We start from the raw sequence: 20,966 nt of genomic DNA, 5'->3' as shown, positions 1-20,966 counted from the left end.
TACAGATAAAAAAAAACACCTGGGGAGGCAGAAATCTGACATCGTTACATCTAGATCTTCAATCTTTAAATACTTTGAGTTACGGTACAAGACACCGCTCCACTTCACTTATCCTGAATCCAATTTAAGAGACAATCTGATAAGGTACAGTGCCAAATTATAACATTTACACCTAAGATGATAAGAAGCAACCATATATAAACCGAGCATGTCATTGTCAGCACATTCAGATGTAAGCACATTTGTCTTTCAGATACTTTTCACAATTGTTTCTCTAAATGTGAAGCTACTTCTGTAGCAATCCTATGTTTTATGAATTTTAAGTGAATCACTTCCCGACTACTCTAATGCCATCCCAAGACCTCTTGTGCAGAGGTGGCCAATGTAGGTCCGGGGTGGGCAAAACTGAGGCTATATTTTTATTTTTTTTACAATGTAAATGTTTTCCATTTATATTCATTCTATGTAAATGTACGTTAAGTGGATATCCGAATTACTGATTGACACCACCCAGCACCTCCAGTGGACATCTCTGCTTTAATACTTAGTTTACGGCAAGTACACACTGCAGCTACATCAATGTTACCTTAAACTGGGATGCCAAGACAAGAAAATTAACCTCCATTCCATTTATGCCATTATAAAATTGAAGTTATCGTGCTTAGCTCATAATGCAGTATTAAAGACACTGCCAAACTATTATTGTCTCCATACTAAACCCATATCATGTTCTTCTGCCATGTTTCTGGGTTGTCCAAAGATGAAAAATTTATGATGTGTTGATAGATCTTTTTCTGTCCAGGCGTGACCTGTTGGAACTCTGCACCAGAAGCCAATTATGAGCTGGCAGGCCACCTGACATTTAAGAAGCAATAGCCCATATACCTATTAGCCTAACTTTCTACTTCCTAATCTAATTTATTTTCGATGGAATCCAGAGGGTCAAGCGTAAACATGCACTTAAAGCAACAAAATATGTTAACCAACTCTAGTTGTAGGTACAAATTAGGGATCTTGAGTGTTGCCTTTTTATATAAGCACAGAATAGATGCTGACACTGTGGCATAACCATTAAAGTTCAAATGTTTACAAATGGTTGCAAACAGAACAGGAAAATAGCTTCTGAGTTGGTAACGAATTATAAACACTTATCAAAATATTCACAGTCTAGAACACACTGTCACCCATGTGCCTGTGTGCCACTCCAGTAATAAAATGAGCACATTTCACAGTCTTCCTACTATTAAAAGTAGCATCCCTCACTGCTTGGTTGTCAACACTGCACAATCCAAAAAATGTGCGTTTAATGAACAAAAAATGAACCCGTAAACTACTGCAATATTTGTCCTGTATTAAGTTGAAAAAAGTATGTTTCAATATGGAAAAGTACATATTAGCAACATAATATGAGAACTACTAATACACACAATAAATCCAACATAAACATGTATAAATAGGGACATCCTTTATCACTAATGTTTTAAAACAGTTGCATGTTGTGGATTATATGTCATTTTCTTACATTGTATACCTTGTTAAAGAGAAATCAAATACTGCAAGTTATAGTTAAATGCTTTCGAGGAATAGTGTGGAACTTGTTAACATTGTTCAGTGGACTCTGCTACCTGTACATGGCAGAAACACATTTATATGATCTCAGACACAGAAAACTCCAAGAGAACACGTGATGTACTGTTCCTTCCAAAAAAGTATAGAGCCTGAATGCAGTCATACATCAGTGGACTCTGCACTTGTTCCCAAAGGAAAACAATATTTGTTGTCAGAAGGAGGAACGTGCAGTATTTTTAGGGAAACTGGAAAAAAAAACGCAAGGAAAAAAGGTTTTCTAAATATCTAATGTGAGAAATGCTGAGATTTAAAAGGGAGAGACAACAGGGCGCTCTGGCGACGGCCGCACCCTTTGACCTGGGGGGCAACAGCTTTCTGTGTATCTACCAGAGCGTGTGAGATAGAAGCGTTCAATGGAGGAAGCAGAAATGCTAATTTGGGGGCGGCGCATCAGGACATGAGGCAAAAAGCAGGGTTTGCACTCATTTAACAGCACATCGGAATTCCATGTGGGGGGTGCAGTTGATATTTGACATATAGGCTCTTGGGCGTTCAGTGGAATTTGCTCATGGAATAGTTAAATACCATTAAAGTTGAATGGGTGATGTGCTGATCCTAGTTAAATGTTGGTTAGTGGTCAGAATGGTTGCATTACACTATCCTACTCGATAGTATCGACTACAACCACACCACATGCAGAATATTGCAATTATTACACCGCTAAGAGAAGTGTTCTATTTTTTAAATACATCTACGCTTCCCTTGTGATGTAGTGGTTATGTCGATGCAATATTGCCATGTGATGTAATGCATGTGATAGGTGGCCCACTGTTAATAACAGCTGACATGCAGGTGGTCCTTCAGTGGTCAGTGCATCGCTTGGAACAGGTACATGATGCTGTTGTGCTCACTTTTAGCACTGCAATGATTTAAGACATGAGCAGAAATGAACCTCAGGCGTGTTTTGTGTTGTACCTTGTGCCATCAGCTCTCGGTGCTGTTGACCAAGCCCAGAGCTTCTGGAATATGAAGAAATAACGCGTACAACACTGCTGTGGAAGCCTTTTTTTCAAAGGATTCAAAATTTGGAGCAAAAAAAAACCCACAGAAAACAAACGCTGCAAATGTTATTTGTCCTGGGGCGTTTTGGGGTCTCCTTTTTGAACCAGGCTCTGAATTAACCCCTCAGAATTCTGCAGGCAATGATACGCTCTTCACTGTCTGTATTCTGTATTTTAAAATAAACTCCAAATTATTTTAGCACAATTCCCAAACCTAGACAGGTATCATGTAACAAACGGAATAAGTGGCAGAACATTTGTGACTAAGAAATTCCAGAGTCCCCCCCAACAACTTCAGATTTTAAGAGAAAAGCTAGTCTAGACTACCAGCTTTTAAGTACAAAACAAGGTGTCTTTAGACAATGTGGCTTGGAAGGAGGGTCCAGCTTTAACTTTAGGCTACAATAACCCTCATTTAAAAGTTATGGGTGACAATCTGTTCATGGTAGAAATCAAAGTGAGAGCATACTGCTCTTCACCACCCCTCTTCCCCACTACAAATGTACTTGCAGAATGTTCCACCTCATCCCACTGAGTTATCACTAATTCTAGACTCCTGGGGGGTTTAGCTGGACATCCCATGAGAGTGGCTGTCCCAACCTGCCTGCAGCATAATCTGCTAACACACAAGTCTAGTCTTGTCTTTCAGTTCCTCTGTATGTATTTACTGAAGGACTTAGTTCACATGTTAAAATGAAATCTATGTACATGAACCAATGGAAAATTCTTCTTCAATCTCAATTTTTCCCATTAGAAAATGTACAGGCCCTTAATAGAATCCACTGAGATACATGTGTTGTAACCAAAATCTGCCATTCACCTTGTATGAATGTCTGACATATGAAAACTCTAAATGTAAAGCTGAACATGCATACTTGCAGCCCTTAGCTATCTTGTTATCATACTAGAACACATAACGGGGAAGATCCACTGCACTGAAATATAATTCTGCGACACAAAGATGCTGAAAGTAATGTCAATGGCATAGAACAAAGGGGCCAATCATTCATACAAGTGTGTGCTTGCAATTGCATAGATTTTGTCAATACCTTATTATTTTAATACAGCTGCGAGACAGTCATGTATTAAGGACTAAAGTGACTCAATTTTCGAATCTGCTCAGTAAGTGTAGTTATATTCAAATCTATTAAAAACACCACTAACAAGTGTCTAAATGTGAAGAAACAATTCTGAACAAATAATTTTTGCAAACAAGCCTGCATCGCCATCTTGATTCCAACTAAGTACACTCGTCGGGTTTCTGATCGTGACATTCATTCAATTCTCCAATGTTTTGCATTAAGCTTACTATAGATTGTTCTTTTGTAGGTCTCCGCAGTATCAACAACGTAACAGTGCTTTGTGCACTTCTGTGTGTTTTGGGTTCATCAGTAAAATAGTCTCCACTTAATACAAAAAAGCAACTACAAGTAAATGTTTACAAATTATCCACACATTTTCAATATTACAGATATCTATCTCAGCCTATAACTTCTCAACAAACATAAAATCACTTAATACAGAAAGAATTAAACTACTCTGATATCAAACATATGCATATGTATCCTAGGGGAGCCACAACAACATTCCTGCTGGAATTAAACAACACCTAGGATGTCTATCCATCAATTGTAATGCTTTCACCGAGCAAGGGTCAACCTCCTCTTTGTTCATTCATAGGCAAATGCAGCACATCATGGAAAGTGCTAAACAACAGGATGTGTATAAGCTGCAGATGGTGCATCACTTGCTGAAGAGGTTCTTAGAAGTGATACCAGCAATTTCAACTCCTATGAAAATATTCCACCCCTCTGCAACCTCTGACGACATTATAAAAACTAACAACTTACAGTGGGAATTTGTCATGTTTAATTGATGAGGGCTGATGTTCTGAATGGTTCAAAACTGGACTAATTTTTAGGGGATTGCACATCATCTTCTAATTACATCAGCAAATACACAATGCAGCTTCAATTCACAGGACGATATATTGACTGTTAATCCTTTATAGCGCCCAACTGCAGTTTGTGTTCCTCTTACCCGCTACATTAAATTGGGAGCAGAGAGGCTTGTTGAGTTCAAAGTTCAAACACGCTGAAGAAACACACGTTCTTAAATTAATGCAGGATTAGAAGTACTGTTATAATGTCTACATAAAATGTTAAGAGTGGGCTCGGGATAAGGTTGCTAATAGATAAACTCCTGGATCCAAAGAGTTTGCTTGGACCTACTCTTATAGTACTTCTTGAATTCATAAGTAAGCCACCAGTACTTTTCTAGTACCAGTGGCTTACTCATGCATTCAAGGAGTCCTAAATCACACCCACTCACACACCTGAATTGGTGAAATGGCCCTATGATTTTCTTAGATTTCTATAGGATGTTGGTATTTCCTCTCAATGATGGGAAAGGCCCCCAAAAAAGCAAAGAGTAACATTTAAAGTTGAAGATTAAAGAAGAAATGCACAACTCACTGTTTTCGAGTAGATGAACTTAAAGAACTGTAATGCAGCAGATGAGATTTTTAACAAATATAAATAGTTATTTAAATATTTCACTTTGGGCAGAGTGTCATACGAGACAGACAATCCACTATTGAAGACGAGGACTAGAAAGGACAGAATCCACACAGTGAGTGGGGCTGGGTAAGAAAGATTTTTTTACGGTGTTGTACGCTTGCTAGGACAAAAGTGCATTAGCAATGATGGGTGTCCCAAGTTCATCACTACGTGAACTTGTGCACATCTGCGTAAATGCGACTACAACTCCACTGATGGGCAAATAACACAACGGAAACTCATCTAACAATATCAACCTCTAATTATGCTTCGGCCACGAAATTATGTCGCCTGGCAACCCGCAAGCGAAGTGGCCCATCAAGCCAAACTACAGTAATCAACTCTTTACATCACTGTCGTAGTTTCTCTAGAACCGACTATACTTTCACAACAATACCTACGCTTACAGTAAGTCTGATACAAACGCTTTCTAGACGGTTTTATCAGGTGATTGAACTTTTTGAATCATGAGAAAACTTCTTAGCGAAACTATTATGGTTTATAAACTCAGACTGGGATTACATCCATGTACAAAAAATATCTACTTGCAAATACGCATGTGTACCTTAAAAATACTGAAGTGGGATATCTAATAGGATCCAAAAAACACGAGATAGCCAACTGCTGTGCAAAACAATTCAGTGCGTTGTTTTAACACAAACTTGGGAATGGGATAAAACCAACGACATCAACACATTTTACAATGGCAAATGCAATTGCATATAGGTTAGTCACCCTGTAGTATTTACAATACAAAACGTCAACACTCGCTACTCTTGTAGGAAAAAAAGTGGTCACCGGTGGACGTGCCACTGCTGTTCAACGAGAAACCACAGAGGCAGCAACGATACGCATAAACTCTCGCCAAAAGACACCGCAATGATCAGCAGAACGTTCCTTCTGACCTTCAGTGGTGCAATTACCCTACAGAATAGCGGGATATGATCCGGTGGCCATGTACTATGATGGGTGAATGCAGTGGTAAAACCTTTGTACCCACCTTCTTAGCAGGCCCGAGGAAGGGTCGGTAAGACCCAGTCCCATGTGAAAAGTCGTAAAGGCCCAAGTACACACCAAGAACCTTTTTACAACTGTTGAGTCAAAGAAAAACACACAGGGCAATCCATACATAATTATGTCTAAATGATCAATTGACAACTTGAAAATTCAGTTTCTGCTCGTAGAGCGTACTACCTTGAATGACAAATCTATGATTCTGTTCAATGGTGAGCGGTGGACAGCGGGCAGTGCAGCAACTCACACTTGTAATTTACACAGAATTATTACAGTGATGTTCCTATGCTAGGACCAGAGCATCAGCATAAACCATCTTCTTCAGCAGGCTAGTGCCCTCCCATTTCTTCTCTGTCCTCTTGGCACCCGGGATATCAGCTGTGTGGGTCACTGTATCTTCACCGTGAAGAAGGGAACCTTGCTTCAGTTTTGAGTCGTGTCACACAACCGTTTCCTACAGACCTTAGCAAACATTGCTGCCACCAAAGAGGAGCAAATAATTTTATCTGAAGGACTGTTAAGTCATGTATGAGAGCATCCCAAACATGAAATCCATCTCTGTCCACCTTGAATAAACCACACCTATTGAAGAAGGATGTAAACTGTGCTGATCTTTCAAAAAAACACAGGCTTCTGTGATTGAAGAGGCCCAGCTCCCATCACAAATATTACCTAGATCTAATAGCAAATGTGACATCTGGAACATTTCAAAATACTTGTAGATCAGGGCCTGAGATACAACTGGCAATGCATTTCCAAACTCAGCTAGAATAACTTTATTTTCCAGGCCACAACACTTGTCTGTTGATGGCTTGTCTTTTCTTCGATCCAAAGCAGCAAATAATTGTTTGATCCATTCAGCGCGTGCATTTGTAAGGCGGAGCGCAGTACGAGTGTTGTGTTGATAAGAGATGAGGACTCTGTGAAAGTTTTCCAGAAGGAAGAGTCTACATGGAGGGGGTTTGGGTGAGGTAGTCTTGCAATAAGCCCATGTGCTTGCTTTTTACATGGCGGCAAGTTTCATTAGAGTGTTCAGATGTTTTCCTAATGTTCAGGGGGGATCGCTCCGTGTTAGGATTTGATGACATTTCCTGGCGTGACTAAGCCATGGTCGGATGCCCAAGCAATAAGCAAAGCTGGGCCAAGCACCTCCAGCACATAAACCACTGAGTTAACTTTTAACACGTCGTTGGAAGGATCTCCTGTGAAAACTTTTGATGTACAAATATCGGCTGCATAAAATTTTGGGCTTCAATCTAAATCGGATGGAAAAACATTTCCCACCATCCCTGCGGGCCAAGTTTCAATTGAATCTTTTTGCTGTTATTGCAGTCACAGCTCATCTAATCTGCTGTCAAGCAGCCCAGATTCAACTTTTATTTCTTTCTCTTCTTTATCTCCGTGATGTTTCTAGTTTGACAACAAGCAGACAAGCTAGGTGACACCAATCAGGGTCAGAGGACGTAAGTACAAAAGTTTGAAGCCACGTCCGGGTCTCAATTTGTTTGAGACTGTACAGAAGTTTGCTTTGTGGCCCAAGATCTTCAAGTACCAGATTTAACTTTCACAATTCAGTGCTGACGTAGCCAATCAAATTAATGGTGAGGAAACAGAGTTACAAACATTTTTGTTTTCTGACCCTGCACAGCTCAAAGGAGCTTACTGCAAAAGGCAGATAGGGAACATCAAACTGCACCATTTTGAAATCTTCATTTTTGTAACTTGTGCTTTCAATTTTTTGCTCGTGAACATATGTATGTCCATCCCTAAATGCAAAAGCGGATATAAATCCTTATTTTATGCTTCCCTCCCACCCATTTGGGTTAAGTGTATGTTGCAGTGAGTCAAATACTGATTCTGTTGACATTTTCTAGCAAATTTTGTGTACCACAGTTTTTAATACTAATGTTTCCAACTGTTAGAAAAAAGCTGCGATCAGTGTAACAGGATGTCTACTGAGCGCAGCGGTGCACGGTGGAGGACTCCACTAGTGGTTACGGGTGGCTGGCCGTAGAGAAAGGAGTCTTTGTATTTACAAAAAGACATACTCAGAGTTATAAAGTGTAGGCGGAGTGGTTAGAAACAAGTCCTCTTTGAACAACACTTCCGGTAACACTGCTACTAGCGGGGTAGGATCCCTCTCAGTAGTACGTGGGCACGCGCACCTCCACACGCGGAGTCGCTGCGATCCCTCCTCAGGACAGCGGGATCTGCTGGCATCGAGTAGGACTGGGAGGCAGACGCGCAGCGGCACTTTGTTCCGTCCTGAAACTGTAGTCATACTGCGGAGGAAGACGGGAGAATGCACGGTTAGGGGTGAGGGACACAGGCAGAACTTTAAACACAGGACAAGCAGACACAGGCATTTTATGAATATTTACAGGCACAAGAGTCAACCTTAATACAGTGAACGCCTTTCCTAGTTATCTGAATACCTATGTATTGCACCGTGCAACTGTTGATGTTTAGAGGCTCCCTCAAGGCTCTGCACCAGGCACTCCAATATTAACGCACCTAAATGCTTTGAAATTCTGACCTACGGTGCATAACACTCGTGTAAATTAGACATCTGCATGTGCTAAATAGTTATATTCTGATACATATTACCTGCTGCAATGGTAAGGCTTCTTAATCTGTTAGAAATATTGCACCTGTCCAAGTATAGCTGCACTTCTTGTACGGTTTTACTAAGCCTGGTTCGGACTGGTCCATAACCAACAAGACATTAAAAAATCAATCAATAAATAAATACACACAAACAAATCAAGGAAATATGAAGAAAATCAGGTGTATTGTGAAAAATGGGGGGAATCTCATCAGGCATTTGCACCAATTCTACGCTCTGTGCAACTCCATCTTCCACGGGCATGAAGTTAGCCCCACAGGAGTGTAAAGGTCAGGTACACTCAGCATGTGGCCACAACCCCATGCAAATGAGGGAATGGCTCTGCCCATGCGCCATGTCACTGGTGCATGCACACGGGGTAGTCACCCCTGGCAGGATGCGCCCACTGTGCTCCACCAATGAGACTGTGCACAATTAGTGCGCCCCTGAGGTGCCCTTAGATCAGTGGTCTCCAAACTATTTTATGCCGCGCCCCCCCAGTTGAAAAATAAAAATCATTGGGCCCCCCTCAGAATTTTTCACAATTATTTTATAAAGATGTCAATGTTTAAATATGTCTAGACCTATTTAAACATTGCAGTTGAGTGCTGTTACCTTTTTTAAAAAAATGCAATAACATGCTTCTGCTTAAAACAAAGGCCTGTTATCTGTATAATGCTTCTTTTGGCCAGAGTCTGGTGCCCCCCCCCCACCACCGGGACCACTTGAGGCCCCCCAGTTTGAAGACCTGTGCCTTAGAGGGTACTGAGTGGCTCAAGAAATCTCCAGGGGTTCCTTAAAGGTGTATAGTCACAGACTGTACCTCACTCTGGGTGCTCCAACCCCTAACCCCGGAAGGCAGGCAGTGAGTGCCCGTGACGCAGGCACTGTGCAGTCATATCCATAGTCTTGCAACCCAACCTCTGGAAGGCGTGAGACGCACCCACGGAGTGCAATGTCTGATTGCGCTACCCTCATGGCGCCTTCGGGGCCCCTCTCAAGAATGGGGGCCCCTTTAAAGGATGGGGGCTAAGTCCGCACGTGTTGCACAGCGCATCCCTCTTTTGTAGTGGGATCGAAAGCAGCCTGCGTAGTAGAGGGGTACACTACCACACCGTGGGCCATGTGTCCAAACCCTATCCCACAGTCTGAAGTCGAAAACGCCGCGCTTGGGTAGAAAAGCACTAGAAATCCTTGTATGTAGAGAGGGAATTCAGTCTCAGGCTCTCCATTCATTCCCCCCGGGACTTCAGTGTTTAGTATTTATTAATGCTGAGTGGTCGGGAGCGGAGTCATCCTTGCTGCACCACAGTCAGTCAGCATCGGTGAAAAGAAGTCCAGTCTGAGCTCAGAAAACCAGGAAACGTTTAAGGGGCTTCTCTTAGCCTACACGGCCATGTGTGTGGGATGATGGATTATGGGAAGGAAAACACATCAGAAACACCCCCTTAGAGCTTCCGGGTCGAGGCATGCTGTCTCTTCCTTGATTGGTTCCCTCCGCCCCTACATTAGCGCCTTTCTGGATGGGGTTATCATTCGAAGCGCAGACCGGTATTACCGACCCCACTGACCGACCCCACGGCCCCGCTCATACTTTCAACCCTTCCTCGCCGCCCCCTTTAGCCCCCCATCCAGTATTCATCTTTGCCCGTCTCTTCACTTCTTACCCGTTTTATGTTTGTTTACAATGTACTTCTAGTCTGGATACAGTTGCTTTTTGCTCTCTATATTGCTCTGACTGAGTGTAAAGCGCCTTAATCCGCACGAGTGCCAGCCTGCTATGTCAGATAAATTAATTCACAAAACACCCTCCCTACCTGACTGATCCACTCATCATCTCCAGTGGTTCAAGGGGCCGCAGCAGTCACAAAGCCCTTCTAGAACCGCCCGAATTCAGAACAGTTACCGCACAGAAACATTCATTCTCCACCTCTCAGAACACTGGGCTCAATCTTTCGTAAGCAGCCCAGGGCTCAACTTTTTAGCCATTCCCTGGATTAAACCAGATTCTGATTCTATAGGCAAGTACTTCAAGCTTCACCTCTGATGAAATACGAGTTTTCTCCAATTTCGGATTAATCCTAACCTAGGCACTGTAAATAACGGGTAAAGGCACTCATTTCATCGACCTCAGAGTAGGCTCTGTCAGGATCGGAACGTTTGACCTGTAGATCACTGCATTCTCAAATGAGCTCACTGAGTTGTCCTGCTGACTAATAGTGGATGCTACTTAATTCTGAAGAAGTGAACGGAGACTAGAAACGCACAACCCTTTAAGGCCCCTATGGGCCCCTGTAGTGAAAGACACTCAGGTGCGCACCGTGGAAACTACCAATCATAGCAGGCCTTCAAAGCTAGACGTATGAAATTGGAGTTGACCTAATACCACAATACCATTTTGCATTATCCGAAATGTGAGAAATGTTCACCATGGCGAATAACAAAATCACGCGTGATTTCTGCCCTCAAGAGAGTGGTTTGAGTGGCAAACATTTTGCTGGGAAACATTTCTCCATGAACCTGCCTCCAACCTGTGTCTCGCGTCTCCTTTCTGTCAAAGGTACACCCTCCGGAGAAACGGAAAAGATAGTCTTCTATTTAAAAGAGCAATGAATTTTTGCGTCATATGTGCAATAACGTGAAAGTAATGCGTATTTCAGAGGGGAGGTAACACAATTTTGCACACATAATTTACATCAAAAAACTTGCCATAGTTAGAATTATTTTAGCTAAACTTGAATTATTTAACAACACAGTATTTGAGATCCTGCACATTAAAAAGTTGCAGCAAATTCGTAAATGGTTTTCAGTCGCTATTTGCAAACGTTGAATGTTCTCGATCATTAACGGACTTCCTGCCGGGATGAGCCTTCACCGGAGCTTGCACTTTCATTAAAGCGGAGGTGCGAACGGATCAACAGCAAGCTGAACACCACCATACAGTAACTGTCCAGGCTCTTATTTCTGGTCCCACAGTGCCACCTTGTGGCAGCCACTGAAACTCACTGCTAAAGAGAATTGTCGCTAACACCCTGGCTTGAAATCTGTTCACCTGATCTAAGAATCCGTAGTAAGTGGGCAGGAGTCACTCAGGGGCTTCGCACAGTCCCTTAAATAGAAAATTTGAAGTGGAGGCACTCACTAAGCAGAGTACCTGGGTGGTCCTCAGAAGTGCTGGTACTCTCCCTGTCAAATTAAACAAGTGCGGGTACTCAGTACCCGACAGCACCTGCCCATTTAAAGCACTGGTTGCACATATTCCGCGGGGTCAATGGAAGTTGGAAAGGGTGACGATAACTTATCTCATTCAGGGGTGAGTGACTTAACGCTTCTCCTATTCCGAATAACCCTGATGACGGAAGGGGTAACTCCCATCCCAAAATGGCAGGCACAGGGCTCTCCCTAGCGGAACGCAAATGACCCCTCCCCCCCATGCAGAGTGTGATCAGTGAAGATGAACGTGGCAGTCGGTCCAATCTCAGCAGATACAGACTTGAGAGGTCATTAAAGGGGTCAGAGGAGCAAAGCCTTCAGTCTGGTGACTACAGCTCTCCTGACTGACTATAGACCTGGCAATGTGAGGCTGTTGGGGTGAAGGGATGTGGGGCACTATAGTACTAATATACAATGTGGGTCACTATAGTATTACTATACAATGTGGGGCACTACAGTATTACTATACAATGTGGGGCACTATAGTATTAATATACAATGTGGGGCACTATAGTACTAATATACAATGTGGGGCACTATAGTATTACTATACAATGTGGGGCACTGTAGTATTACTATACAATGTGGGGCACTTTAGTACTAATATACAATGTGGGGCACTATAGTACTAATATACAATGTGGGGCACTATAGTATTACTATACAATGTGGGGCACTATAGTATTACTATACAATGTGGGGCACTATAGTATTACTATACAATGTGGGGCACTATAGTATTACTATACAATGTGGGGCACTATAGTATTACTATACAATGTGGGGCACTATAGTACTAATATACAATGTGGGGCACTATAGTATTACTATACAATGTGGGGCACTATAGTACTAATATACAATGTGGGGCACTATAGTATTACTATACAATGTGGGGCACTATAGTACTAATATACAATGTGGGGCACTATAGTATTACTATACAATGTGGGGCACTATAGTACTAATATACAATGTGGGGCACTATAGTATTACTATACAATGTGGGGCACTATAGTACTAATATACAATGTGGGGCACTATAGTATTACTATACAATGTGGGGCACTATAGTACTAATATACAATGTGGGGCACTATAGTATTACTATACAATGTGGGGCACTATAGTATTACTATACAATGTGGGGCACTATAGTACTAATATACAATGTGGGGCACTATAGTATTACTATACAATGTGGGGCACTATAGTATTACTATACAATGTGGGGCACTATAGTATTACTATACAATGTGGGGCACTATAGTACTAATATACAATGTGGGGCACTATAGTATTACTATACAATGTGGGGCACTATAGTACTAATATACAATGTGGGGCACTATAGTATTACTATACAATGTGGGGCACTATAGTATTACTATACAATGTGGGGCACTACAGTACTAATATACAATGTGGGGCACTATAGTATTACTATACAATGTGGGGCACTATAGTATTACTATACAATGTGGGGCACTATAGTACTAATATACAATGTGGGGCACTATAGTATTACTATACAATGTGGGGCACTATAGTACTAATATACAATGTGGGGCACTATAGTATTACTATACAATGTGGGGCACTATAGTACTAATATACAATGTGGGGCACTATAGTATTACTATACAATGTGGGGCACTATAGTACTAATATACAATGTGGGGCACTATAGTATTACTATACAATGTGGGGCACTATAGTATTACTATACAATGTGGGGCACTATAGTACTAATATACAATGTGGGGCACTATAGTATTACTATACAATGTGGGGCACTATAGTATTACTATACAATGTGGGGCACTATAGTACTAATATACAATGTGGGGCACTATAGTACTAATATACAATGTGGGGCACTATAGTATTACTATACAATGTGGGGCACTATAGTACTAATATACAATGTGGGGCACTATAGTACTAATATACAATGTGGGGCACTATAGTACTAATATACAATGTGGGGCACTATAGTACTAATATACAATGTGGGGCACTATAGTATTACTATACAATGTGGGGCACTATAGTACTAATATACAATGTGGGGCACTATAGTATTACTATACAATGTGGGGCACTATAGTATTACTATACAATGTGGGGCACTATAGTACTAATATACAATGTGGGGCACTATAGTATTACTATACAATGTGGGGCACTATAGTACTAATATACAATGTGGGGCACTATAGTATTACTATACAATGTGGGGCACTATAGTACTAATATACAATGTGGGGCACTATAGTATTACTATACAATGTGGGGCACTATAGTACTAATATACAATGTGGGGCACTATAGTATTACTATACAATGTGGGGCACTATAGTACTAATATACAATGTGGGGCACTATAGTATTACTATACAATGTGGGGCACTATAGTATTACTATACAATGTGGGGCACTATAGTACTAATATACAATGTGGGGCACTATAGTATTACTATACAATGTGGGGCACTATAGTATTACTATACAATGTGGGGCACTATAGTACTAATATACAATGTGGGGCACTATAGTACTAATATACAATGTGGGGCACTATAGTATTACTATACAATGTGGGGCACTATAGTACTAATATACAATGTGGGGCACTATAGTACTAATATACAATGTGGGGCACTATAGTATATACAGGGTTGTCACCCATCATGTAAAGCACTCTGAAGGGGCAGAATTGCAGTTTTCAACTACGATTACAGAGGCAAAGCAGTTTCAGAGGTACCCGAGAGAACAGAACGTTGACAGGACTCAGAGTCTGTCGGCAGTTCCCATCCATTCTCACTCTCTACCCAATCAGAAGCAACGTGGAGGCAATTGAGAGAGAAAGGGGGCGCACACACCCTGTCCCTCCCGAAAGCACCTCAGCAGCTACCCGGCGCTGGAAGCTCACACACGCACATCCATTAACAACACTCATCAACATTCAAACATTCATTAAAAAAGATCACACACACACACTTACCTTCAGCCTCGGCGGTCCCAGGAGGGTTATGACTGCTGCCTTCCCTCATTGGCTGAGCTACGAGGGAAGGCAGCAGTCCCAGCCTCGTCACAGAGTGGGATGGGGTCAGTGAGACCGCTGACCCCTCCCCACACTGTGACAAAGTGTCACTGATTGACACTCGCCCTGGGCGCTTCAGGGCTTAAACCGGGAGTGGGAGGCAAAGGCAGTGCGCGGAGCCCACTCACACAAGACTACATGATTTCCCCTCCCTGCCGACGAGGGCCAGGAGTCCACGGGTAAGAGGATGCTGAGATGGGACAAAGAGAGATACTGTTATGTTATGGGAAGGATGTGCAGGCATCTGAAGTCGCGCCGTAGCTGTGGGATGTGTCAGTGGGTATTTGAAGCTACAACTGTTTGTCGGGAAACTGCCCAGGGCATTTGAGGTATATCGTGGAGGCAGCCCTCTGGTATCTAAAGCTATAACTGTGCCTGCACAGGCTGCATAGGACATCCCTAAGACTACAGCTGCTTACGAGAGGCTGCACAGGGCACTGGAGGCTAAACATGTATAGGGGGCAACAGAACTAGGCATCAAACACTAGTTCTCTGCAGAGAGAGGTCACATTAGTCACTTGACGCTATACCCATGAGCTGACATTACTCAATGGGAATTTGGGACCGGTCTGTGCAAGAGGCGAGTGCACCTGGCACCCAGCACCTCACCCCAACATACACTTCTGGAGGATGCACGGGCACTGAAGAACTCATTCACACTCACACTCTCTCCCTCTCATTTTATGACTGTCATTCAGTCTCCATGTGGTCACACGTTTTGAGTACCGTGGTGTCGGGAACACACAGAGTTAGTAACACAGCCACGTGCTCACAAAATATCCGTCTCTCTCAGGGGATGTACTTGAGGTTACACATTTATTTTGGAATGCACTGGACACACAAGGCTACAACTGAGTCTAGTGAGACTGCAATGGGTGTAAGACTCTGTACCCAAGCTTACACCTGTGCTTACCAGGGGCGGCTCCTCCGATAGGGCAGAGGAGAGGCCCTCCCCACCCCCCCACACCAGCAGCAGCAGCTTAAAAACCTTTACAAGAAAATGATAATAAACTGCATTTATTATAGTTTTCTTGTAAAGGGGTGGGGCATTGGGGGTGACGAGCGCTGAGGGGACTGCACAGCTCTCCCCCCTCATTGCGCATGTATGTTTTGCCCACCGTATTGGGCCGGCCAAACACACATGCGCAGTAGGCTCTATCCAGCCCAGGAACGCAGTTGCCGGGCAGGAGAGAGCTTGCACAGGTTCCTAGCCAATCCTAACGCTGCTTTGAGCAGTGTCAGGATTCGCCGCAGGGCAGGCTGGGAGCCTGCACCTGCAGCCTGGAGTGACGAGGGACAGAGAAGCGGCAGCAACGGAGTTACGTTTTTCTTTCTTTCTGTTTTTTATTAAACGTCATCCCCGCACATGTGCCACTCCGCCCCCTCAGAGAGCAACGAGTCGTGACTAGGGCTTACAAGGCTACACCGAGTGCATGATTCAACCATGAGAGTATTTCGCTATACCTTTGTATATGCTAGCTGTGTTTGTGATGCGGTCAGGGCTCTGGCCATCTTTCAGCCGGGCTATGTTAATGTGTTAAATGGCAGATAACCGTGATAATAAACAGAACACTTCCAGGGGGATCAAAGGGTAACTGGTAAATTCATTTGTGGACTATAGAACCGCCAACAAGTACGGAACTTGCTGAAAACAATTAATTAGTTACCAGTTAGTGCCACCAATCCTTTTAATAACACACGTCTTTTTTTTAACGTTTAAATATACTGGAAGCAAAATATAGAAAAAGGATAAAAAATACAAGCAACCCAGGAAATATCGCCACTCCATGAACTCAGAGTTAAAGCTTGCACCTCGCGCCAATATTCTGGTTTAGGCTCTAAACCATGGAGGTTTTTTTTTTTTACTACACAACATCCAACAAGTAAATTCTTTGGGTGTATTTTGAAAAAGTCCATTATTTTAGGATGGCCCGTTTTACAGGCTGCAGACGATACAACTGGCAAGATTTACTATATATACTTTTTGATGCACCTCAAGGCTGTGCATTTCAAAGACAGACCTGGCGTGTTTTCCAATTACTGCTAGGTTTTTGAACTGTTCACCTACTTGGCACCATTCTTTGACGTTTGCTCAACACAATCCTGCATTAAACGTATCCGATTTATCTTTGTCATACTGTGTTCTTTTTATTATTTAATCTGAACTAATGCCTGTTTTGACTGTTTTATTATTACTGTAATTATAGGTTGCTTTGTGCTCCATTTGTTTGATTCCATTTGATGCAAGGGATTCGTAGCAATTCATTTTGCATCAACATGATGGTTTTTACCTGGACATTTGTCCTGGTATTTCAATGAAGCTGCTTCTGGGTCACAATAGTACACAACGCTTACTATGGTTGTGCGTGGCACTTCCAGGTTGTAATCAGGTATATGAAGGTTGCTTCTATGTAGATTATGTCGGGGGTGGAGCCTCATCGGAAGAGCCACGTCTTGAGGTTCTTCCTGAAAATGGTGAGAGACGGGCTTTGTCTGAGGTATAGGGGAAGGTTCTTCCAGCTCTTTGCTGCAATGTAGGTGAAGGATCGTCCTCCGGCGGTGATTTTTCAAATGCGAGGGATAGTGGCAGAGCCAGTTGAGCGGAGCGGAGGGATCTGGTGGTGGTGTGGAAGGAGACGCGGGGTGTGTCGGATGTCATATCTGAACTGTTGCCATAGAAAGCCTTTGCCCCATTGTATCATAGCAGCAGCCTGTTTAAAACATCGCTGGTGACTAAAATGGACCCATATCTGCTTTCCATTTTGTTTTTATTTTATTAGTCTTGCGCAAAACGTACTTTGTTACATGTCAGTGATTCCACTTTCTGTGGTGTGTTCGGGTCCTGTGACAAGACAATGTGATAGCGGTCACAGGGCATGTGATGTGACAAAGGTGAGCAGGTGTCCCAGGTCACTGTTCATACCCTTGGAATCAAAAGTATTGCTAAATAGATTTGCAGTTCTGCATGTTCCCAAATTGGCAGATCGATGGACTTCGACAATGGTGGACTTTTATGCGACTGTGTGAGAATCAAAGATTTCAGCAATAGATTTGACTACCACTCTTATAATACAATGAATCAGGACATCAGTCTGTGGATAATGGTGGTCCCAGACCATCTCAAATCAGGTACAATACCTACATTTTTTAATTAATTAACGGCTTACTAGGCACCACATGCCACAACCATGGGCTTTCAGGTAGTCAAGAGGTGAGGAGACACACGCAGAATGGGGATCAGCGGTACCATGAGACTAGATATGCACATACCACCAGGCCTCCGCTGCGCGGGACAACTTCACGCTCCGCGCTTCCATCTTATGAAGGCTGGAACGACCAGTACAGCTTTCACTTCCCTGCTCTTAGCACAGTATCCTGGTGGCTTCATGCCTCTGGCACAGGGGATCCCAGGTTCTGCCTCTCTCTTCAACAGTTCTGCCTGAAGGTGGACTGTGTAACTTTGTGATCGCATGGTCTAGTTTCCACTGGTATTTGACAGCTCAGGGTTAGTAAAATTAGTGAGCCAGTTGGAGCAGTTTAACACCTAGTCCACGGGGAGCAAGCCCGAGGAGCTCAGGGCGGAAATGACATGGAATAATATATGATCAAGGAGAGTGTGGCGAGTGTGGCCACTTGGTTTTCAATACTGGTAGCTTTTTCGGTAGCATCTTGGGGAGGCACATCTGCATAGTGTTGCAGAAACCTGCACAAAACAGCACCGGCGCTCGCCCCATGGCTACCATGTGTCGGAGACACAGAACTGGGGCAAGAACCCTAAGCTGGAGACGTGTGCACTTTAACACAGTATGTACCGGAGGGTCATAGGACAGGAAACGGACAACCATTATGCGGGAGTTTCTCTATTTATCAATCTGGCTCAAGGATATCTGTGCCCCCAGAACAGCAAGAAGCTTTTGTTGACCTTGTCTAGTAAAGACATCTGTCACTGAAGCAACATAAAGAACTATCACAGCAACAGGAGAAAAACTGCTTCAGTAATTTGGCTTTCGTTCCTTCTTTCAGGATTATCACTACATGTAAGTTGCTCTAACTCATTTTCAATAGCCTAGCACAACAGGCAACTCATGTAATGCATGACTTTATCATTTCTCCCAGCGCCTGCATGCGGCAGACGTTATGAACAACATGACAGCGGTATCAGGTTAACTTTTATTTTGTCTACGCAGTTTTCAGCGCACAGAGCCACCTCTTTGTGCGGTGAAAAGTAGACTATGGGGTCGCATTGGAGGCACAACGTTTATTGAAGCTGGTGGCCCACCTCCCAGTCTGGTAGCCGTAAGATGGGCAGAGGCTTGGTAGACTCTGTGGTTAGCCGATCACTGCATATAATTTCTTATTTTACCGGCAATCTGAGAGGTCGGACTCCATTTCCATCCCCAGCGGAAGATCCTTTGACAAAACCATACAACTCTAAAACACACTGATTTCCAATATCCCCCCACTGATGGTTTCTTGTGCTCCAAAAAGCCCTGGTGGGGGGATCTTTCAAAATCTTTTATCTCAGCCTAATCAGGTCAATAGACCGGGCCAGTCTAAGGTAATACATTTTTTAATCACTTAGTTGCTTTTGAGATGCGTTGACTGCTTCATCGATTCCGCATCCTTATCTAGACTGTAAAGGCTTGCTATAACACTTCCATTCAGAAGAACTAGCCAGCATTCAAATATTGGGAGCTTCATTGAAGACAATGGAGTGCTCCGGGCTTCTAATGGTTGCTATAAGCTCAGAGCGCCAACAATCCAATGCTGTTCTTGTGAGCAGAGGCCTCATGGAGCCCGAGGGAATTTCAGTCCCCTAAGGCTCAGTAAGGCCTTTGTTTTATTTATTGGAGCATTCTGCCCTCTAGTGGTGGAATGTTGTAATAGCCCTTTGTAGCTGAGCTATACCGGCCTTCGTCTCGGGCTTTTAAAAGCTGAAGTAGGCCTTTAATGGCTGGTAAAGCCCACTACGGTGGGCTATAAGGCTATATTAAGTTCCTCTTATACATGAATGAGAATGCTCAGACAAAGTCAAGAAATGGCTCTAATATAATTAAAAAAAAAAATAATTATCCTTTCTAACTCACAGTATTTTCACCTACAATGCGATTGTGAACCCAAAGATCTGTCCTGGTGTTTAAACCTTCACTGAGGTGTTGTTTTTGTCTCAGCCTTAGTGTGTATCTGTGGACAGGAGACAACCTTCACACCATCACGACAGAGGTAACATCTGGCTTGGCACGGGCAAGGCTTGGTTTTGTGTACAAGGCAATACTTTTTTGATATTAGAAACTGTCCATTTAGATGTAAACCGCATCACCATAGGCATATATCCGCTATATTCATTTTAATGGGTGAACGTGCAAAAGCAGCGTTACCACTGTACTACAAGGAAATGTAAAAACTTGAATTTCTCTGAATGTTTTCAGTGTAGAGCAGGTCATGCACTTTAGCTTGAATCATGTACTTATTGCAATGTGAATCACATGTAAACACAAGCTGCTTGTCCACTTGAAGTCTAGTTGAAATCAAAGCCTAGGTCGGATTGTAACCAAGGTAAACCTTGTGTGAGAATTTTAGCGAATTCCTCACAGCGTGCTGCACTGCTGAAAAAGGCGGTGTACGCCAGTTTAAGGAAAAACGTATATTTCCATGAAAGTAGTAAATAACTCTAAAATAAAGGTGTAGCTTTAAGGTATAAAAAAGGTAAGCTATGCTGTAAGACCCAACCGGGCACGCCTGGATATACGCACTCATGTCCGCCCCTACCTATTACGTTGTTCTAAGCAGATCTCATTTTAGGGGATATAAGGCTATGTCGCTCTCAGGAACCCTATCAG

General features: G+C 42.9%; 1 protein-coding gene across 1 annotated transcript in view; it reads right to left on the bottom strand.

Annotated features, from left to right (window-relative positions):
* Positions 1-430: 430 nt before the first annotated feature.
* MVB12B (multivesicular body subunit 12B) overlaps positions 431-20,966 on the bottom strand; it is a 343,711-nt gene continuing 323,175 nt past the window's right edge. Inside the window, exon 10 of the mRNA XM_069241771.1 lies at positions 431-8,484. Coding sequence (XP_069097872.1) covers positions 8,398-8,484 — 87 coding nt within the window. The 3' untranslated portion in view covers positions 431-8,397. The remainder of the gene's footprint in view (positions 8,485-20,966) is intronic.

The sequence above is a fragment of the Pleurodeles waltl genome, chromosome 6, assembly GCF_031143425.1.
Source record: "Pleurodeles waltl isolate 20211129_DDA chromosome 6, aPleWal1.hap1.20221129, whole genome shotgun sequence".
Lineage (NCBI taxonomy): Eukaryota > Metazoa > Chordata > Amphibia > Caudata > Salamandridae > Pleurodeles > Pleurodeles waltl.
This window is presented reverse-complemented; position numbering and strand designations above follow the sequence as displayed.